Source organism: Aspergillus saccharolyticus (genome assembly GCF_003184585.1).
Source record: "Aspergillus saccharolyticus JOP 1030-1 unplaced genomic scaffold BP01scaffold_1, whole genome shotgun sequence".
Classification (NCBI taxonomy): Eukaryota; Fungi; Ascomycota; class Eurotiomycetes; order Eurotiales; family Aspergillaceae; genus Aspergillus; species Aspergillus saccharolyticus.
Window position 1 is genome coordinate 1,230,695 of NW_020290611.1, and position 21,290 is coordinate 1,251,984.

A 21,290-nucleotide genomic window follows, 5' to 3' on the forward strand; every position below is an offset into this window, starting at 1 on the left:
TCAGCGCCCAGATTCTCTCACGTGATCTGTGACGGCATGGCCGATCCAGCATCATCGGATCTCAAGTGTGAACCACTCAATCGAGGGTTCGCCATGACGATGATCGCCAGTGGGCTTCCTGGGGTCCATTAGCGAAGAATTCGCCATTTGCCCAGCATGACTTGACTCTGGATCCAACCTTTCCACCTTCTACTTCACGTCTATCGCACAATCGCTCCATATACGACCATCGAAGCTGCAACAAAGCTCCCGAACAGCTCCAGTAGCAGTCACTGAGCTGCTGCTACAGTGATGTAGGTACTTGCGCGTACAGCACTATACTCCACCAGACCTGACAAGCTGTAGACAAGTCCGACCTTGACATATTCATACTAGGAGCTCAAGAATGCCCATCTGAAAGAACAAACACCACAAAACAAAACCACAATGCACCTCCTCATTCTCCTCCTCACCACCCTCCTCTTCTTCACCCGCCTCACCACCGCCAACGTCGAAAAGACCATCTTTCTCGCCCCCTCTCCCACTCTCATACCAACCCTCGCGCCCCCCAACGACGACTTAGGCCTTCCACGTCTCTCCCCCTCGCACTCGCACCACCGCACGAAACTCAATGTCTCCTTCCCCGACGCCGACTCTCCCGGCACAGACTCATGGTTCTTCCTCGAACACCTGGTCCCCGGTAAACGCTATGAAGTCCGCATCTGCTGGCTAGCTACGGTAAGTTATCTTCCCCCTCCCACTTGCACAAGCACAAGGGAAAAGCTCACACATCAAATCAACCCAATCCACCGGACTCCCCAGTGAGCTGACACAGAACAAATAGCAACCAACGTCCTTCCACCTGGCAACCTACACCCTTCCTCACGCCCTCGAAACGCCTGACCTTCTAGGCTCAATAACCACCTACTCGACCGCCCGCCTCGCCCACCAACAACACCACCACCTCGACGAGGAGGAGGACCTCGCGCTCCTCTCCGACCTCGAGCAAGTCCGTCGCCACAAGCACAAGAAGAAGCCCTTTCAACCCAGCAAAGCAGGAGGTCTGCTGTCTAGGCGCCGATCTACCACCATGGGCGGCGGCACCGGGAGCAGTAGCTTCGTCGAGGACACAGCGCCAATTTCGGACTCGGTGCTGTTCCTGCGGGTGCGCGCTGCGGCGGATTACTTCACCACGGATGCGGAGCTCATGAAGAACGTGCCCCCCGTCGTGGTGGATGTGATTCTGGATCCGTACCTTGGGAACGTGTTCCCGCGGAGTCTGGTGCCTACCGCCGGGTGGGTGGTCGTGGTGGCTGGGTTGGCGGTCCTGGTGGGCAGGTGGGTGACTGCGGAGCTGGGGCGGGTGGTGGATACGATTGCTTCTGAGGAGCAGGAGCAAGAGCAGGAGGAGACTGAGGGTACGGAGGGCAAGAAAACGCAGTAGTCTCAATTTCCATAGTGCCGACCCTGATATATAGACCGATGTACTGTACATATGGATGGTTATGATTCTCTACGATAGCGTCGAATGTGCGACTTTGGGAGTGAATAGTTCTAATCGAAGGTGATTTCATTGTGAAACAATGCGGGGTTATGTTCTTGGTTATCGGGGTAACATACATATCGCAAAGGGGCAGGCATAGTAACATTAAATCATTCAATCATGGCATGGGGGTGCGTCTATTTTGACAGCGAAATTATGTATCATCAGCTAGATCGAAACGAAAGACGGTATCAGAGGGGGGAAATCGAGCAATCAAGTACCAAAACAGAAGGGGGAATAATGAAAAGGCAGTAGCAGCAACAACCCAGAACTGACGAACCATCTTCGGAGGCAGTAAGATCAAGTAGAGTATTCTCTCTAAGTGTCATATCCATGTGTATCTTGTCAAGTTTTCTCTAGAAGAAAATCTAATCCTCGAAGAAATGAAGCACGGCCCGCATACCCTTCGTGCCCATGCCATGTGGGGGATAGGCGATGTACAGCGGATCGTCCTCAGCACCCAGCTTGGCTCGGAACTCGCTCTTGCGCACCAGTCCGAACTGCTTGGCGATCGTGTCATAAGTGTGCTGCAGCATCTTGATCTTGGGACCCTTCAGGTTGTGGCCCGGCGTAAGAGTGGCCATAGCGCCAGCACCGAAAGTCAAAGACTTGACACCGGCGGCAGCAGCCGTCTGGATCGCCTGCGTGACGATATACTCGATGACTCCATTGGGTGCGCCCGGGAAATCGAAACTATACTTGATCTGCATGCCGTGCACAGGTGCGAGAGTGGCCAGTGCCACAAAGGCGCAAATGGTGCCCGACTTGTCCACAGCATAGAAATACCAGCGGTGCTCAGGGTCACGCCAGGGGCGAATTTCTGACAGGTGCACCTGGGTGCCCTTGCGGTTGTTCAGCCAGTCCTGAATGCGCTGGTCGATCTTCTCGCGCACCTCATCCGACACCATTTCTCCGTTCTTAAGAGCCACCACCTTCACTTCTTCATTCTCTGCACGCCGGATCTTGCGCGCAATTTCGCCATCCGCGACAGCCATGTTGCGCGATGGATCCACACGCTCCTCAGCAATGCAAGACAAGGTGCGCCAGCCAAGACGCTCACCCAGCACGTCTTCGACCTCAGGAGAGCAAAGCAGCCAGACGGGCTTGTACTTGGTTTCGCGCCGCAGCCATTGCAGGAACTGAATAATGACTTGACGGTATTGGCGGGTGTCGCACAGAGGGTTTCCAGGAATGATCACATAGTTGCTGGTGCTCACGACATAGGCAACGGCCGCACCAGTGGCCATGTCACGCCAGATCTTGAAGCGTTCGTCATACCAAGAAGTGGAAGTAGCGTCACCGTAGTTCGCAACCAGGTGCTCGAGGGGCTGCAGCTCGCTTTCGTTCTCCGCGACGTTGCTCTTCTTGTCGCGCACCCAAGGGGGTTCAATCGTAGATGATTCAGGGTGACGGAGCTGCATCACAGGTGGCTTTGCGGGGAAGCTACGGGGATCGCGGTGGAAGAGCGACGCCAACCGGATATTGCCCAGCTTCAACAGCAACATCAGCAGCCGTTCGAGACCCACACCAGCACCCGCGTGAGGAGGCGCTCCCCAGCGGAAGCCCTCCATATATTCTTCCATTGTATCTGGGTTGATGCCCACACGTTTCATGTTCTCCTCCAGCATGTGCGGATCGTGGATACGCTGTCCACCAGAGACAATTTCCTGGCCACGGACGAAAATATCGAAGGAGTTGGTATACCGGCTATCGTCGGGATCAGGCATGGTGTAGAAGGGACGGGCATTCACAGGGAATTTGTCGAGGATGTAGTAGTCGGTGCCGTACTTTTCCTTGACTAGTTCACCCAGGCGGATCTCATCGCGAGTACTCAGATCCTCGTCTTCAGGCAGTGGATTGCCGTCTTCATCGCGCCATCCCGAGTCATTCAACATCTTTATGCCATCGGCGAATCGGAGGATTGGGGTCTTCTCCAGCCAGACAACATCGTCAGACGGGAACTGGTGCTTGATGGTGTCAACTTCACGACGGTAGCGACGGTAAACACCTTCTAGAATGTTCTTGATGACCGCGTCCAGCACATCGAGCATCTCATGGTAGTGCTCCTCAATGGCCATCTCTATGTCGAGCCCTGTGTACTCGGTCAAGTGGCGATGGGTATTGGAGTTCTCCGCACGGAACACGGCACCGATCTCATAGACTCGACCGAAGTCAGCCGCGATGGCCATTTGCTTGGCCAATTGCGGGCTCTGTGCCAGGAATGCATCCCGACCAAAGTATTGAACATGAAATACACTGGCGCCAGACTCCGTGGCAGAACCTTGCAGCTTGGGGGTGTGGATCTCGATGAAGCCCTGTTCGTCCAGGGCGGTCCGGAAGAGGTTCCCGATAGCGGATTGGATCCGGAAAATGGACTGCGAAGTGGGGGTCCGCAGGTCAAGGAGACGGTTGAGGAGACGGGTTCTTTCGGGGATGCGGCTGCGACGACCCTCCACGCGCTCTTCCTCAGCAGTCTGGATCTCAGCCTCGTACACACTGAATGGAACAGGCTCCTCGCGACGCACAACGAGATGCAGCTCCTTGATAGCAACCTCGACGTCGTGAATGGTACAGCCCAAGACGGGGACCTGGGGCGCCTGAATCACGCCCCGGACCCGTACGATGCTGCCCAAGCGAAGATGCTCCGCCCAGTGAACCATTGCCAGAGAAACCACTCCTGGCTCATCATGCAGAACGCCCTGGAAGGTGAATAGCTGCTGGCGGAAGACCAGGAAAACCAGTTTTGCGCTCATGCGACGGATGATGTGCAGACGGGCCGTGAAGTAGACCTCCTGGCCCACAAGAGAAGTATTGATCTCACCAAAGCCGGTCCGCTTCTCATTGGTGCGGGTACGGGATTGCATGAGGGGTAATTCGCCGTAGCGAGCCTTCATCTCGGCGGACTCTTCGCGAGCAGCAGTAGCAATCTCTTCCTTGTGGCGCATGTCTGACTCCTCGGAGTGACGATCCTCACTGAGACGCGAACTCTCTTTACGCTGCTTGCGAGCGAGGCGCTTCTGTTGGTTTTTGCTCATGCCCCCCGTCGCGGAGGAGTCATCCGAGACGTCATCGGAGGATGAAACATAGTCGCGATCGCGCAGAATGTTACTGAAGATGCTGCGACGGGGGGAGAGGGAAACAGAGGGGGAACTGTTACCATCATCTCCACTGGAGGTTCTGGATGTTTTGATTTTTGAGAGAGCCCGTTTGATTGACATGATTGAGGGGTAAGTGTGCTCCCAGAGGGGAGGGGGGATATAGTGCTTAGTGAAGGGGAATTGTGCAAGATGCTTCGATGAAAGGAAAAAGTAAGATTGAGAGAAACAGAGGGAGGGGTCGCGGAGGAAGATAACACGGCCGGTTATATAGGAGGAGGGGCAGGATACGAGTGGAAAGGGACGGATGGGATCTGACACGGTGAGGGAAGAAATCGGGGCCCAACCAGAGTCCAGGCGCTTCACCAGGTTTATAAATCCTCCTCCTTGTGAAATGCGAATCACTTTCGGGAGAACCACGGGTGGAGCAGAAGAATTGAAGAAGGAAAATCAGCCAGCAACCTTGAAGCAAGCAAGCTATGAATAAAACAAGGGAAAATAAGCAAATGACAAGAAGGGAACACGAGCCACAATTCACAGACAGTTGAGGGGATAAAATCAACGTCGGAGGCCGAGGCCGAACACAAGCAGCGATTGAAACTACAACAGATGATGTCATATGGGAATGATGAAAGAACGGCGATTTTTTACCCGTTTGGAGTCAACTACGGAAGACTGTGTACGGAAGTACTGTGTGCTTTTTCCCTCCTGTGTTTTACCTCTTCCTCAGCCCCAAACTGCAGCAATTACCCCATGTCAAAAACCGGAATTATCTCACGCTATGATGTGATCCAAGACTGTGGTGCTCCTTGCCCATTACTTCACCTCCCAAATGCAGAGGACAGTGAGTGTACTGGTACTGTACGTATGCTGTACTGGGAAGTATGCATGTGACCTGTGACTTTATTTTATCCTTGTAGTTTCTAGTTTCTACCTGTTCGTATCATCTAATCATCTAATCGCTGCCATTCCTGCATTGCACACACGCCCCATGCTTGGCATCAACTGATCACCCTCCATTCTTCCCATTCTCACCCACCCACCTCCATTCTCTCTCTTACCCACACGCTCTCTCTTTACCTCGCCCTGTCTCTGCCTCTCGTCCACTTGATTTTTGCTGGGGTATATTTCTTCAGCCTGTTTCCCCATAACTTTATTGTTCCCCGTGCATGATTGGATTATGGCTCACACGTCCCGCCGGTGGTTGTATGTCCAGGCCATCTTCTGGCGTTTCCTCATGCGCATTGGCATGTTCATCCATGATGTGCTGCCCCCACGTCCTTCTCGTCCAACCTTTCGCCGTTCCTTTCCCTCGTCTGACTCCGATCCAAAATCTGCGCGCGTGCATCTTCATTTCTACTGCCCCAAGGACTATCAGGCCGCTAAAAAAGAGGGCCGTCGTCTTCCGGTAGTCGTCAACTTCCATGGCGGCGGGTTCACCCTGGGCCACGCCACCGACGACAGCCGATGGGCGCAATGCATCCTGTCGGACGTGGGCGCTGTCGTCGTCAGCGTGGGCTATCGCCGTGCCCCCGAACATCCGTTTCCCGCGGCTGTGGACGACGGGGTGCGCGCTTTGCAGTATCTGGCCGCCCACGCTACGGAACTGGGTCTCGACGTCTCCCGCATCGCGCTCAGCGGCTTCTCGGCTGGCGGCAACTTAGCGGTCACCGTCCCGCTCCGTCTTCGGGGTCTGCTGAGCCAACAGGACTCCAACACTTCCTCCTATTCGCATGTGATCCCCACCGACTCCTCCCAACACCTCGTGCAGTCCGCCTCCACCGAGATTAACATCGTCGCCCTCTACTGCTGGTACCCAATCCTCGACTTTGAGGAGTCCCGCGACCATCGCCGCGCCATGAGCATTATGCCTAGCAAGACCCTCCCGGCCTTCTTCACGGACCTTTTCGATGAGGCCTACCTCCCCGACCACGCCGACCGTCGCTCGCCCTACGCCTCGCCCGTACGCGCCTCGGATGAGATCCTCCACGACGCGCTGCCGCACGACATCTTTCTCTATATCTGCGAATGGGACATGCTGCTCAAAGAGGGTCAGGCGTTCGTGCGCCGGCTGCAGAACATCCAGAAGCATGTGCGCGCGATGATGATCGAAGGGGTCGTGCATGGGTGGGACAAGTCGCCCAATCCGTTCCGAGATCAACTGCGGGTGGATGTCCTCTACCAGGAGGCCTGCGCCGCCATGAAACGTATCTTTGATTCGTAGCGAACGACAAGACGAAGTGTAGAGTAAACAAGAACCCAAACGTCGTATCCGTATACACTCACGCATGCGCAGACCACAACTTGACTCCGAGACCAATTGCCTTTCCCTTTAGCGATGAGCGGGTTTGTATTCTTTTGGAAGCGTTTGTTGTCTACTTTTTAATGGGGTGGAATATTTGAGTTCTGGGCAGGCATTGGGCCCCGGCGTCACTTGAAGTTGATTTTCCTATGCATATAAATATGTCCTGCTGCAGTGCAAAGGCATGGTCCACTGGACCTTTGTATATATCGAATATTAATCATCTTCCGATAGTCAAGGTGGGCGGACAGGTTTCGCAATCTCGTTCATATATTTCCATTGTGCGTGTGGGTCCCCCGACACTTAGTCTCCTCTACCATCATTCAGCATAACGCGATTCAAGTAGTTTTCAATACCAGCAGCTCTGCATCCCCGGGTAGTGTCCCCTGCCTTCTTTCCTACCAGTTCTGAAACTCGGTCTGCACCTTCATATGCTCCATTATCGACCTCGTCTGCCTTGCAAACACCGCCCTCAGAACTGTCACCCTGGCCATTCCCACATGAGGCACATATTGTACGTACCGGCGTCGAACAACGAGCTACGTGAGGATGTCCACGAACTAAATGTGCCAGCTGAGCCGGTCACGCCATATGGGACCAAAGTGGACGGATTGACGACGAATTCAAGATGGTCGGGTAGACTACATTTTGTAGAAGACAGGGGTGTAGCAGTGATTCACAAACCAGTAGGAGATGGTTTTTAAACAGATTTTTGAAGGTTGCAAACAGTTGATGATAAGCTTCTAGAGTTCTCTAGAAGTCTAAAACTTGTTCCTGTCCAGCAGAGTATCTGATCAAAACTATAAACAGCTAGTACCGGCAACGGCCGGCAACCGTTGGCAACTATAAATGACAAGACTTGCTACCTATAACACTTGTTGATATATTCTTAACTATACTAGTAACTAGATGTATCTATGAGCCAAATTAGAAGTAAACTATCGCTTTATATCATTCTGTATGAAGTTGACAAGTACTATTTATTACATGCGCTAATAGTTCCAACGGTTGTTGACAATATTGTTAGTAACAGTAGTTAGTAATGGTTGCTGATATTCATAACCTACCTAGTATTCAACTATTATCAATTGGTGTACTAGGATTGTGACATGGATTGGGAGGTCGCTACTAGGCCCCCGTTTCCACTTCGTAGACTACTACTATTCACAGCAGGCCTTCACCTGTGGTGCCTTGAAGTGGCCGCACTACAGCAGCGTGGTGATGATGCTGGCAGCAATGAAGATGGAGTAGGGAGGACACGTACGTAGACTGCTATTGGGGATAAGGTTTGGTGCGAGCTTCATATGCTTCCGTTCATTGACTTCTGTGCCTCACCTGCAGGTGAAGAGTATGAGACGTGTCACCCATATCGAGTCGTTCAAAGGATATTTAGGTCGTAGGGGCAGTGTGAGGAAGCAGAGATGTAGGTAGTAGGACATTAATGACTCGATATGGTTGTCGCACCATTGTGTCCTTTCACTGACTCTCCAATAGCACCCGTGGCTCTCTTTCAGTGCCTTATGTGCTTCAAGCCAGAGGAACTGCCATTCCCCTAAGTGGGTGTTACTTATTCCTTGCTCACCACAACACCCCCAACTTTCCTCCCTCGCTACACCTCATATCTCTCTTTCTCCTTCTCTCCAGCTTCCTTCCTTTCCTCTCCTCTTCTTGATCATCATGGCCATGGGTATCTGTTGGTCTATCTCTTCTTTTTCTTGAATTCATGCAACACAAAAAGAGAAAAAAACGTCCCCAACAGGCAGCTTCCTCAATCCACAAGTCCAGTATCATGACTCGCGCCATGATACTGCAGCATCGGATTACCTCGCATCGCGGGTCGCTTGACAGGCCCCAGCTTCCCCTCAGCTAGATCAGTTCAATGCTCTCGACCCCTTTTTTGAATTCAGTTACCCCAATCCTCAAAAGCAGAAAGCTCGTCTGTTGGCCTTCTGCTTTTGTCGGTTGGCCTGGCACTCCAGTGGTAGGATAAACGGCACGAGAGGTAAGCTTCCATTCCACGGATTTACTCGCGAGGAACAATATGTTAATCATTCCTCCAGTTACACTTTACGTTGGGTATTTTTATCTGGGACCAGACAGAAGTCCGGCCCAGGATGGCAACATATCACATCACGCTGTTGTCATTAGGTGCTGTCGTTGTCCCTACATAATTTGGGAGCGTGTGAGGGGCACAATACACTCTTGACCCTATAAGGGAAGATGGCAGACACCTAGGGCTTTCGGTTTCGATACTGAACGTGTACTGCTGCACGGGAAATATCTGCTTCCAGGACAGGTGGTTGTCGTCGGGTGCTGCCCTCATCTTCATTTGTAGGGGAGGAGGCAGGCAATAGAAGCTTGTGGTTTGAATCTTGCGTCTGTGGGGCTGCATCGTGAGTCTTTCCCTCGTTTCCTAGTGGTTTAATTCACCTATCGTGTGAGACGCCAAGCGTGCATATTAAGCAAATATGGGAGTTCAAAGAGCCTCGGTCGCCACTGGTAAATAACCATCATCGATGACTAATTTCAGGCTTATTGACTGTCGATTTCTCGACGTCCACAAGAATATTCTATGTATCACCATGATATTCGATGTACCGTACTGGTTTTCAAATCGTTCAACGCTGCGTTGACTTCGTGTCTCGCAATTTACGTCTTGCACATTTCCTTCTCGGTAAAGGTCTTACCTACGAGTCACTTGGGTGCTATCGCCGCTGATGAATGGAGAAAGGAGGTGAAGAATCCGTGGGCTTATGGGAGATACGCAATGCCATCACATGTTTCACTGGCCGTTCAGGTCAACCCGTTCTGGGAAACAATAGAGGACTTCTCTAGATAGGACATTGGAGCCGTGAGAAGAAGGAACAGCTGAAGACTGCAAGTCAGTTCCGGGTCTATATCGCGCACACTCTGATCGTCAGATCGGGCACGCATCGGCCACAGACTACTTCACTCGTCCCAAAACTGTGCGAGTTGAAGTTCTGAAGACTGCGTGTTCGGACTTCCACCAGAGGAACGGCATGAGATTTTTCAATGATTACCTCGAACTCTGTGCCAGTTAGCATGCTCAGCATTCAGTATTCCATGAACACACATCAAACATAGCAGCTTACTCTCCGTGGCTCGTGGATCACCCAGCACCCTGATCTTCACTAGACTTGCCAACATGTGCAGCGGAGATGGCTCGCTTGTGTCACTGTGGCAGCAGCAGCACACACCGGCTCACTTTTCGTCATAGTTTCAGCCATCGGGTCTCGCTGAGTGTGTATATCCCGGTCTGTGTTTCTACCTCTATCGTGTCTGAGGGGCAGTTGCGGTTGTCCCGTCCAGACGTCATTTATGTTCATGGGATCGTGCTTGTGCTTTCAAGTCTTCGACTCAAAAGCTTGCAGGCTCGGCAATTTAACTTGTCGATGAGTAGGCACTGCAGATAAGAGAGGGCAATGGACATGATTATCTGACTCGTATTTTATGTTAATGCGCGCAGTAATCAAAGGACTTCATTTCTTGACTGCTCCTTGAAGTAGAGATTTCGACTTGTGAAATTTAAATAAACCAGAGCCGGCCGATAGTGTAGCAAAAGAGTACGACGACGTCGATATTACCCATACCCACCCTATTCCATCCACATCCACATCCCTCCATAATCTAACTCGCCTCCCCCTCCACTGAATCATTCGAAAATGCATATACTGTACGCCGTCAAATGCACGATCATCAAGCGACCCGAATCAAACAAAAAAATTGTCCAAAACAAAAGAAACCCGCCCGATACGAGGCTCGAACTCGTAACCTTGAGATTAAAAGTCTCACGCGCTGACCAATTGTGCCAATCGGGCATGGTTGAAGATAAGCACCGGATGGCTGCCTTCAAGTAAGTAGCTAGATGCACACTATCTGGAAAGACAGGTCAAGCGGGGCGACGCTAGAGATGCAAAAGAGAAGGCCGAACTGCGTCAACATCAAAACGTGCTTGGATCCTTGAGTTTTAGCAAATTGTGACTGAACAAGCTTTGCATCCTTTCTCCGCGAGGGAAACCGAGTTTTGGCCATACGTCGGGCCGCTGTTCAGTAGGCAGGCAGCGTTCTGCATATACACAAGCTCCGGAGCAGGATATTGCCATCATTGTATGTTTACTACGTTGCATGATAGATTAAGCATCATTACTAAGTAGACATACCACCACCTCAGATAGGCACGCCCATGGGAGACGCGGCGGGCAACCTTGCAATGCTTGAGTGAGTGACTGACTGACTTCGGGGGGTAAAAAGAGATAAAATACAACCGGACCAGAAAAAGTGACTACAAAAAAAGGCATACGCCCCGTGTGAGGCTCGAACTCACAACCTTGAGATTAAAAGTCTCACGCGCTGACCAATTGTGCCAACGGGGCGTTGGTTGATAATCAGGCCGTGCTTGAATTACTCATTCTCACCAGGAATAAAGAGCAGCAAAAGTACTAGCAGATAATGGTGTGCGTGCTGAGAGGGTGAAAACAGGGCCAGTGCATCCATCATCCGCGGGTGGGTACAGACTAGGAAAGAGCTACGAGAAGTCACCGTCCTTAGCATTTGTGCAACAATAGACCTTTACTCCGCGAAGGAAATACCGTTCGCATCTTGAGAAATTACTCATGTGTCTCCACGAGGGAGTGAAGTACAGAGAGAGTACTTGTAGAAAGTGAGAAGTAGAAGCCAAAAGCTCTGGGCAATCAAGAGCTTGATGAACAGGTAGTGAGACGCTTCCCAGAGCGGACTACCCAACCCGCATCTTCCGGGAAACGTAAATGACTGGAGGGGAGCAAAAAGCAAATCGCCCGATGCGAGGGTCGAACTCGCAACCTTCCGATTAAAAGTCGGACGCTCTAGCCATTGAGCTAACCGGGCAATTGATACAAAATTTGCCTCAATCAAAACATATGTCCCAAAGATCAGATGACGCGAGCAATCCTTCCATTCCGCTGCTTCTCGTGCTAGTCAGCTCTGTCGGACGGCCATTTACTGGGGGATCCAAACGACTTGATTTGGTATGCTGATACCTGAGGCTCCCCTCGCTTCCACTCTACACAGACTTCTCGGCGGTACAAGCAAGGTGGATGCCAAACTAGGACATAAGATTTGAGTAGGAATTATTGATTGTTGTCATTCTCAAATTATTCATGCTAATTCGCACTGATCGAAGCCGGTCGACAGCTACATCTTTGATACCAACTGGACGCCATAATCACACTCCATGTATCACTCAGTTCGACGATGTCAACGAATGGCCTAAGACATACGGTATGTACATCGATACCAAAATCATTGCCAAATGACATTTTCTGTCGTAGAACTCCAAAGACGGACAGAAAATCACAAGAGATATGACGCACACAAATATCTCTATGCATTTGTAAAAAAAAAAACAAAGAAAGAAAGAACAAAAAACATTTGCGAACACAGATTCTCAGGTGGCTGGCTGGAACGGAAAAGTAAAGCTGAACAGGAAAGAATATGAAAGAACGGAAAACATCTCAGAGCGAAAGGGTATTGGGCTCGCCAAGCACAAGAAACACAGAATCAGCAGTTTTGCTTTTTTTGTCCTCCACCCACCAGATAACCACTTTTGTTCGTCCATTACATATCGTCATCAGTTTCCGTCCCGACGCTGAGGTCGTCGTCGGATACATCCTCGTCGTCATCCGCGTCACTGTCGTCCTCATCGTCATCATTCTTATCCAAGCCCGGGATACCCCGCCACTCGACATAGTCACCCTCCAACCAGCGGCGGCTGCGAGGTAGTTGGTACGGATCGAACGGAAAGTAAGAGTCTGCCTGATAGCCGACGTCGTCTCCCGCGCGAATTTCTCGCTCCACCTGGTGAAAGCGCGGATCCGCCATAGCAGACAAACTGCGATATGTCGAAATCCGCACGCGTTTGTTCGTCTCCAGAATGCTGTAGACATACATCAAGTTGAAATGCTGAGACATCCGGGCAAATTGTGTCACAATCGCAGGCGAGCACACCTTGAGCGGGTTGAGCTTCGAATAGATGGTCTGACGGAGGACCTCTTTGACTGAGGGAGGGAAGATGATGTCTTCTGGTTCCAATTCTTCAACTTGCTCCGGCGTGTCACCTTCAATTGCCGCCGTCGTAAGATCCCGCCAGCGGAAACAGAAGATATACAGTAATGCCTGTGAGATCGAGTAGAAAAGACCATATCGTCGGGGGTCAGGTCCCCGGCACGTGTCTTCAAATTCGTTACGGAAGCTAGTCAGTTCCGCACCTAACAGGTCGAACACATCCCGCGCCATTTCGCCAGAGATGTGGGCGCCACGGGCGACAAGGCTGGCCAAATAGGCCACAGCAGACTGGCGCAAAATCGCTGGCTGCCTCCGGTTTGTCATGGTATGAATGCAGGTAGAAGCGAAGCGCTCAGCGAGTTCCGGGGATGTCTGGGAGTAGTGGAAGAGGAGGAATTGTGTGTGACGGGAGCGGTGATTGGGAAGAATAATGGTCTGAAAGTGGCTAAGCAAAAGCTCAAGGGCATTCTCCTTGTCTTGAAAGCTGCCGGACGTGAAAGCTGGTGCGTAGTATTCGAACAACAAATCAATCATGCCGTCCAGCTTAAGAATATTATCTCTGACGTTCTTGACACGCTGAGAGTCGTCATCCACAGTATCATCACTAAGGACGGAGGCATTATCATCATCATCGTTGTCATCATCGGCTATGATAGCCTCTGGCGAGACGCCACGCAAGACATCTTCGCCTACTTCGTCTTCGATTTCCTCCAGGTCTACCTGGATCTGAACGTCGATCTTGACGACTTTTTCTGTGATCAAAGCCAGGATGTCGGCCTGCAGCTCTGGGGTATAGCTGCTGATTTTCAGCAGGTTGCTCGTGTAGGCGATATTGGCTTTCGCAGAATCGCCATCGAAGGGAAATTGCATAGACAGGATAGGAGATAGCGATCCGCTGCCAGAAGGGATCAATTGCATGACATAGCGTAGAGCCATATGGACCCGCATGTAGATCTCCGACGCAGGCACGGGAACATAGCCCGGCACCTTGCCTGTATCCTTGGGAAGTTCGCCCATGTAGTTAACCAGCATTCTGAGCACTGGTCCCAGATAAATGCCCTGGGCGGCAGCAAGATTACCAAGGAAGCGTATATACAGCTTGATATAAGACTCATCTCGGCCGAGCCACACACTATTCAGCACAGCCTGGACGAGCCCGTTGCAACTGCGATCTAGCGCGGCAACGTTTGACGAAAGACCCATCAAATGATATCTCAGAGATGTGGGGGTAGGTACATCAGATAGAAGCATGTGGTCCTCATCCGGTCGCCGTGGGTCCACCGAAAAAAGCTCCTTGATCCGATCGTACGCCTCACTGTCGGTGCCAGAGACATGTCGTTGGATGGCCCTGCGCACCTCTTCACGAACGACCGAGGCACTCTTTTCTGGTTTTGTCTCCGGTTCGGGCGCCTTTTCATAGTACGGAAGTTCCCGCATTTCCACCTCCGGTTCAAACTTGACTCTAGCTCGCTTGCGAGGGCTGGGATTGAGTTCAGTTTCGGACGTCAGCGACGAGGACGGGGACAAGGAGAGATCGTCGTCCTCCATCCTGCGCTTGATGCCAATCACCGAGTTTTCGCGTTTGGGTGTTTTCAATATGGGAACGGGTGATGCTTTAGCGAGCATCTTAGAAGAATTGGTCAACGGCCTGCGTGAGGCGGTGGCAATGGTTCCCACCATGACCGAACTGATATTTCTATGGAAGGATTAACGGAAGGGAGCTGGCGCAGCGATCAATCCAGTTCCATTCAGGACGCAGAAATTAAGCCTTGTCCAGAGCGGGGAAATTGACAGACGGGGGACTGTCGACAGGTCAGAAGGTGGACTGCAACACGATGCACACGACACAGCCGAAGCAAGTCGCTCGTTGAACCTTGAGCGTTGCTGCAGCCCAAAGACAAAGTAGGTGATTTAAGGTAATGAGCACCTGGATTCATCCATTGAAAGACACACACACACACACACACACACACACACACACAACGTCAGAGAGAGAAATCTGTGGGATGCGGGCGCAGGGAGACTTTGATAGAAAGGGGACGGGCTGGAAGAGGTGAGGGAAGGGGAAAGATGGGAACTTGAACGCAAGGCGGAGAAGCCGTACAAGAAACACAGCGTGAAATTTTTTGGTGTGGGGCTGATGTGGAGCCTGAGGCCGCGACCCCGTGACTAGCGCGTGACCCTCGCGCCTGAGGCGTTGCCTGTTCGGGTCATACCCTGAGAATGAGTGTTTGCGGCCGATTGTCCAGCTACTATCTGGTTCCGAACATGATCTACATCTTGACGCTTTCTGCACATGAACTGGGTCTCTATTGCAGCTATAGGCAAATTTACTCAGACTAAAAACAAACTATCAATGCCGAATTCTTCGATCAACAAAGAAAGAAATCATGGCCGTGTTTGATAGCACAAGCCGGCGGCAGCTCTATCACACATACACGTAATGTTATCACATGGCAGCAACTTTCCATAAAGACACAGAGAAACAAAGATGAGGAATAGACAGTCACAATCCTCCCGTGGTATATAGCAGATGTAAGGTTCAAGGGGCAATTAAAGAACAAGACATTAAAAGAGTGAATACGAGTGGGTCGTTATACAGGCCAGCGCCTGCTTTGTAAAAAATTCGGGAGGGATAATCCAGTACCCATGAGGAAACATCGTCCCACAGGATAGTCAAAAACAGAAACGTCAAGGGACAGAAGGGGAACGTCAACTGCTCAAAGCCAAGTGCCAGATGCAATTGGCCCTAGTCGGTCATCAAAGATGCTCCCATAGAGGTCTTCGATTTCCACCAGATACTCATCAACAGTGAACTTTCTCAGTCCCTTGTCTCGCAGAATTAGCTCCTCTTCATCGAGCACGCGCGTACCACCGAACTCCTCTGCGACCTCATTCACCTGTTCAAGCTCTTTGCTGAAAGGGTGGGGCTCCATGTGGTAGGCCTCGGAACCTTGTCGGGCAGCAGGCGTGCTGCGTATCGAATTCAATGGAGGAGGAGAAAGCCGAGATACAGAGCGCTTGCGGGCCAGCTCTTGATGCGAGCGCTTTGTGTGAGAAAGGGCACGTTTGGGGACCAGAGGTGCCTCAGCTGAAGACGCAGTGGATGTCGATGAACGAGGCGTCGTATGGCTACTTACAGTTGCTGAGCGCTTGGGAAAGTAAGCAGGAAGAGGAGCGGGATCGGCATCGATGGGAGACTCGCCAGGGGTCGTAACAGGCGACCCAAAGCTTCGCTGCGTGAAGGAGATGTCCGAATCATCAGGCGACTGGATTGAGGACGTTGAGGACGAGGTCGCAGAGTGAAGGTCCGGAGCATTGTAGGCAAGCATATTCGTGGTCGACAACAACTCCACGGGCGCAGAGATCTTGCCTCGGTTGATAGTGCCTGCACTGAACTTGGTATGTCCCTCGCGGTACGGCATCGGCGCAGAAACCTCAGGACGCTTGCTGCGCTTCGTGAAAGCCCTGGTAAGAGTCGACATGCTGGCGTTTTTGAAAATCTATACAACAAGCGGGCGGATAGTCGACCTTTGCTGATAAGGACGGATCTTCGCACTGGATCAGTCGATCTATTTGTTTGTGTGCTGTCTGCTACTTTCGGTAAGCCGGTATAGGCGTACTCTTGAAACTTAGTCTCCTATTTTTAGAGGCTGTTCTTCGAGTCGTTTCGTTTGCGAAAGTGCCAGTCGCTTTGAGCGAAATAGACCCGGAATGAGTGACGGATGACCGCGGGGTGGCGGAAACCAAGAAGGAATGGAAGATCGATCGCCGGAATGTCCGTTATCAGATACGACTGAGCGCTACTGAAATTCTTAAAACAAGACCGAGTCGAATGAGCAGAGGGACGGTTCCCTTTGGTAAATTTGTGGATTTTCTTCCAGTGTAATTCGTGCACAGCAGAAAAGAAGAAACCCGTTGGTTGGAGGGTGATGGAGTGTTCGGAACAGATGGAGTGCATGCACGACTCAAGGGGGGGGGAAACGAGTCGCTGCAGCTGCAGGAGCACCGAAAGGCACCGAGAAGATCAGGGCGGACAACCAGGACGCGCCACGGAGAAGAGATAATTAAAAAAGCCCTGAAGGGTACGAGAAGGCAAGGAAGGAAGGGAAGGAAAGGAAAGGAAAGGAAAGGAAAGGGATCCAGGATGCTCTGATCGAGGATGTAAGTAAGAATGGAAGTACGAGAAAGGAACGGCCAATATCCCCCAGGGAGGAATGGAGGAAGGAAGAAGAAGAAGAGGGGAAGGAAAAGAAAAGAGGAGAAAGAGGGAGGACAGAAAACGAGACCGGACGGGAAGGAAGGCAAAGAGAGGCAAAAGTCGAGTCCAGTCACTCACAAGTCACTAGTCAACTAGTAACCTTCGCTGTTGGAGAGGGGGAAGATCTTCCAGTCTCTCCTCATCGTTTTCTTTCTCTTTTGCTTCTTTGCTCTACTCCCACTGACTCCGCAGCGCTTCCAATCTCCACCCAACCCACAAAATACAGTGTCTGGGCTGTTCGGGAGGTCAAATCGGTGGATGGACCCGTGGATGGAATGAAGCCCTGCGTCAAACCTCCGGCCCAGTAAGGTTCGGTTGCTTGCTTGTAATGTCCTTTGTCCACCCGTGGTTCGGCTCTTAAAGTGGCGCTGGACAGGGTCGCATAGGAAAAAACAATGGAGCTTCCAGAAAGAAAGAATTTGCCTCTCCAACAGTTCGTGTCTCTCTTTTGGAAAACGATCAGATTCTGGTTCAATCGAACCACCGGTTCTTGTTCCAATATATTTGATCAAGCCAACAACGGTACTAAAAGCCTAAGAATTGGGCCTTGCGCTCTGTAACCAAGTACTCGTCTCTTTTCGCTCCGGTACTCCGACGGGCAGAGCAGGCAAGTCAGGCGCGGCTAGTCGTGCGCTGCGATTTGCTGCATAGATCGAATAGTCTCGACCTTTGATATCCCACAGTACCAAATCGGCCACGGCAAAGGTGCTACGTCCGGTGGCCAATGATACATGGGGCATCGAAGGTGGGTGCACTCGACTTCTCAGCATGACATAGGTAGATAAAAGCGCCCATGCAGTCTCAGAGCCATGCTTTCACGCACTAATTCAGGCACCTAGGGGATCGAGACCCTGGCAAACCCTAGATGCCACATCAAGGCCAACTGGAGCTAGATCCAAAGGGATGCTAGGACAAATACTCAGACAGAACTTTGTCAATTGTCAAACAAAGGAAACCACGAGCATTTGAATGGTGCATTAGTGTACGGGAGTATCACGTCGCCTAAGGGACGATGGGAAGACATGAGGCCAGCCCGCTTACTCGGGCTCCGGACCAGAAAAGGCATGGCGGCGGGCCTCCTGAAAGCCGCCATGTGCCCTGAGCGGTGGGGATGAAACAAACTGCCGTCTCACCTGCTCTGAGTCTGTGACGGAGGGCCGACCGCATGACGTTGCTTGTTTCCTTACCCTGCATGCACCAACTGTTTCGATGCTGGTTGCACTGCTCATGTTGTCTGCCAGGGTCAGCCCCTGACCGAATGAATGATTTTGACAATCCGGTAGATTCGGTGGTCCACCGCATGAGGATGCGATCGCGCTTACTCTTCGTATACGGAGTATGACACAACTCGGCGAGAACCACACGGGACTGCATGTTTGAGATTCCCAGCGTCTCCACTCCTGAACCAACTTAATTACATTTAGATTGATTCTCAGTTGACCTGTGCTTTTTCTTAGTGCGGGTATCCTTTTCCACTCCCAGAAGGTGCAGTATAACTAGCGTATACTGTATGCATCTGATGGCTCGAGACCTCTGCAAGTCTGCATCATATTGTTAAGTCCCAATAAAGCGGTCTCTCTGTACTCGGTAGTCTTTCAGTCCTTCGAGGGCGTCACCGGACTAACTCCGTACCACCGAGCGAAAGACAAGTCAACAGTGCCTGCCGCCTGTCTAACTTTTGCTGAATCAATCAATCCGAGGAAGAGCCAGGTCAGGCACGCCATGTGATTGGTATTCACCTGAGGCACTACACAATGTCTGTTTCCGGTAAGTCAAACGGCCGATCATTGCCAGTCGGGGCCAAAAGCACCGTCCCTTCCGTGGTTCTCAAGGCTGGGTTCATCTTTAGTAGTTCAAGTTGAAGGGGTATCGTGACGTTTTCATTGCAGGTCAATAAGATAGATGTATGAAAGGGAAAAGAGACGTCAATCGCAGTACAGGAGAAAAGTAAGAAAAAAAAAAGCTATCTAGATATCCTCGTGAATTTTTTTGGGTCGACATCATTGTCTCCACATTCGTCCTCACACTACTTCTTTTCTCTCTCTTAATCCTCATCCATCGACTCCCAGCCATCACCACCGTGCCCAGCGCCAACCTCCTGTCCAGCATCATCGTCTGATTCATCCTGATCGGGCTGCATGCCCACCATGCGCTCCTTCACCTCACCTTCCAAGGACGGCATGCGCGACACGAATGCGCGACGCACGGCCGCGTTGGTGGAGGTATCCCAGATCTGGACCACGCCCTTGCTGCCGGCCACGGCCAGGCGGAAACTCACGTCGGCATCCGGTGCAAAAGACGTTGAGAAGACCTTGCCCACCTCCAATTTGCGCGAAACGACCATGCTGGGCTTGTTGTCCTCGACATTCCAGAGCTTCACCTGCTTGTCCGTGGATCCAGTGACAAGGAAACCAGGAATCGCTGGGTTGATATCGAATGCCGACACGGAAGAGTCGTGCGCCTGCAGCGACCACACGGGCTTCGACTCCTTGGGTGTGGCGGGGATGTTGCGCACATCGTAGCGGTAAACCATACCGCCGTCCGTCGTCACGTAGAAGAAGTTGGGGTCGTGAATGTCCCAGCGCACGTTCTCGACATCCGTGTCCACGCCCCAGCGAGCCTTGGAGTCGGGGGCTCTCATATCTGCGGCCACCACGGTCCGGTCGTAACTACCGGTCAAGAGGATCGTAGATTCAGTGGGGTGCCAGTTCAGCGAGCAGACCTTGTCGGTGTGGTGAGAGTAAGACTTGGCGCACTTGGTGGTTTGCAGGTCCCACAACTTCACCGTGCGGTCCGCCGAGCCGGAAGCTAGCAGGTTGCGGTGTTGGCGGTTGGCGGCCAAGGCCAACACGGCATCAATGTGGTACTCGTCATTCGCCTTGGGCTTCTTCTTCTTGGACTTCTTGCCCTCGGCGTCAGCAGCACCCTGGCCCAGAATGGCATTGGGATACATGCAGTCGACGATGTCGAGGTCCCAGATCTCAATATCCGGTTCCATCGTTCCGACCGCGACGAAGTTACCTGTAGTCCGGCCCTCAGTGGCCTTGCCCACGGGGATGTCGAGCCACTCCACCGCCAGAGGGATGGCGGGCAGCATGATATCGTGGTGCACATAGAGATTATCGGCGGCGTCCTCGTAGACGTAAACCTCGAGATGAGCGACCTCATCCTCCACCTTACCAGCCAGCAAAAGATTGTCCGTCGGCATAATCTGCAGCTCCTCTCTTTCCTCATCTTCCTCCTCCGGCGGCATGACCAGGTACGGATCTTCCTCGTTCGGTTGGTGATAAGCCAGCGACTTGACATTGCCGAACATGGTGATCTTCTCGCCATCCTCATCCACCTCATCACTGTCGTAGTGCTCGAGATCGTACTCTTTCAGGTCGTCATCACTGCAAGAACAAACCAAACATTAGCCTTCAATCCACAACCCGGACCGGCATTGAAGCATCGCGACGAAAGCCGAGTTGCCAGAAACTTACTCGGTAACATTCTTCTTCTCCGACTCCTCCGCGGGCTTCTCATCGGCCTCCATCGCATCATCCTTGTGATCCTCCTCCATAGCCTCATCCTCCTGCGCAGCCTTCAGATCGCCCTGCGCTTCCTCGAGCTGCATCTTAGCTAGCTTCGATATGCGATCCATCTCCTCCTCGTTGATTTCATATTTCGTGGGGAACTGGGCTGCGACACCTTGTCGCACCCACGAAGCCGTAGTAATCATTGACGACATATTGAATGTGGAGGGACCTTTTTCTCCCTTCTACCAGACTCTTGTCGTTTAGAATGAGATCAAAGGGAGAATGTAGAAAAAAAAAGCGGACGGAGATAGATAAGAAATTCTCCGCGCGTATTGGGCCAGCACAGGAAAAACTTCTTCAAGACTTGGCTATATACCCAGAGTTGAATATAAAAAGATTAAGTGATGAAGAACCTCTCCACAAGAGTCCCAAATTCTAGAAAGAGATAACAACAAAAAAAACCCGTAAGGAAAGCCCCAGGGGAGAAAAAAAGCGATGCTCCCAAATCAACTCTAAATTTTCTTTTACT

At 51.7% G+C, this 21,290-nt stretch overlaps 6 protein-coding genes and 3 non-coding genes across 9 annotated transcripts; 2 read left to right on the forward strand and 7 right to left on the reverse strand.

Moving 5' to 3' along the window:
* The first annotated feature begins 86 nt into the window (after positions 1–86).
* Positions 87–1,543, forward strand: BP01DRAFT_388097 (uncharacterized protein). Its single transcript, XM_025577795.1, has 3 exons — positions 87–293; positions 346–717; positions 824–1,543. Exons 2-3 carry the CDS (start codon positions 427–429, stop codon positions 1,421–1,423), a joined length of 891 nt encoding a protein of 296 aa, XP_025435948.1. The 5' UTR covers positions 87–293; positions 346–426; the 3' UTR covers positions 1,424–1,543.
* On the reverse strand, positions 1,529–5,148 carry erdS (aspartyl-tRNA synthetase, cytoplasmic). Its single transcript, XM_025573956.1, has one exon. It carries the CDS (start codon positions 4,738–4,740, stop codon positions 1,891–1,893), a length of 2,850 nt encoding a protein of 949 aa, XP_025435949.1. The 5' UTR covers positions 4,741–5,148; the 3' UTR covers positions 1,529–1,890.
* Positions 5,149–5,707: 559 nt separating this feature from the next.
* BP01DRAFT_352496 (alpha/beta hydrolase) lies at positions 5,708–7,179 on the forward strand. The gene has a single exon (XM_025573957.1). It carries the CDS (start codon positions 5,798–5,800, stop codon positions 6,839–6,841), a length of 1,044 nt encoding a protein of 347 aa, XP_025435950.1. The 5' UTR covers positions 5,708–5,797; the 3' UTR covers positions 6,842–7,179.
* Positions 7,180–10,684: 3,505 nt separating this feature from the next.
* BP01DRAFT_t8 lies at positions 10,685–10,758 on the reverse strand. Its single transcript has one exon. It is a non-coding gene; the product is annotated as a tRNA-Lys (tRNA).
* A 481-nt stretch (positions 10,759–11,239) lies between these two features.
* On the reverse strand, positions 11,240–11,313 carry BP01DRAFT_t7. Its single transcript has one exon. It is a non-coding gene; the product is annotated as a tRNA-Lys (tRNA).
* A 420-nt stretch (positions 11,314–11,733) lies between these two features.
* Positions 11,734–11,806, reverse strand: BP01DRAFT_t6. The gene has a single exon. It is a non-coding gene; the product is annotated as a tRNA-Lys (tRNA).
* Positions 11,807–12,089: 283 nt separating this feature from the next.
* On the reverse strand, positions 12,090–15,047 carry BP01DRAFT_352497 (rDNA-binding RNA polymerase I transcriptional factor). The gene has a single exon (XM_025573958.1). The coding sequence runs from the start codon at positions 14,660–14,662 to the stop codon at positions 12,536–12,538; it is 2,127 nt and encodes a 708-aa protein (XP_025435951.1). The 5' UTR covers positions 14,663–15,047; the 3' UTR covers positions 12,090–12,535.
* A 497-nt stretch (positions 15,048–15,544) lies between these two features.
* On the reverse strand, positions 15,545–16,548 carry BP01DRAFT_10825 (uncharacterized protein). Its single transcript, XM_025570297.1, has one exon. It carries the CDS (start codon positions 16,465–16,467, stop codon positions 15,703–15,705), a length of 765 nt encoding a protein of 254 aa, XP_025435952.1. The 5' UTR covers positions 16,468–16,548; the 3' UTR covers positions 15,545–15,702.
* A 2,566-nt stretch (positions 16,549–19,114) lies between these two features.
* On the reverse strand, positions 19,115–21,233 carry BP01DRAFT_412807 (rRNA-processing protein PWP1). Its single transcript, XM_025578971.1, has 2 exons — positions 20,726–21,233; positions 19,115–20,635 (listed from the first exon to the last, which is right to left on the reverse strand). The coding sequence occupies exons 1-2, from the start codon at positions 20,971–20,973 to the stop codon at positions 19,288–19,290; spliced, it is 1,596 nt and encodes a 531-aa protein (XP_025435953.1). The 5' UTR covers positions 20,974–21,233; the 3' UTR covers positions 19,115–19,287.
* Positions 21,234–21,290: the final 57 nt, after the last annotated feature.

Excerpts from the sequence above, each read along its gene's own strand:
- BP01DRAFT_388097 (XM_025577795.1), top strand. The coding sequence starts at position 427 with ATGCACCTCCTCATTCTCCTCCTCACCACCCTCCTCTTCTTCACCCGC. Across the intron at positions 718-823 it reads GCATCTGCTGGCTAGCTACG|CAACCAACGTCCTTCCACCT; the intron begins GTAAGTTATCTT and ends CAGAACAAATAG.
- erdS (XM_025573956.1), bottom strand. The coding sequence starts at position 4,740 with ATGTCAATCAAACGGGCTCTCTCAAAAATCAAAACATCCAGAACCTCC.
- BP01DRAFT_352496 (XM_025573957.1), top strand. The coding sequence starts at position 5,798 with ATGGCTCACACGTCCCGCCGGTGGTTGTATGTCCAGGCCATCTTCTGG.
- BP01DRAFT_352497 (XM_025573958.1), bottom strand. The coding sequence starts at position 14,662 with ATGGTGGGAACCATTGCCACCGCCTCACGCAGGCCGTTGACCAATTCT.
- BP01DRAFT_10825 (XM_025570297.1), bottom strand. The coding sequence starts at position 16,467 with ATGTCGACTCTTACCAGGGCTTTCACGAAGCGCAGCAAGCGTCCTGAG.
- BP01DRAFT_412807 (XM_025578971.1), bottom strand. The coding sequence starts at position 20,973 with ATGTCGTCAATGATTACTACGGCTTCGTGGGTGCGACAAGGTGTCGCA. Across the intron at positions 20,636-20,725 it reads GAGAAGAAGAATGTTACCGA|TGATGACGACCTGAAAGAGT; the intron begins GTAAGTTTCTGG and ends TTGTTCTTGCAG.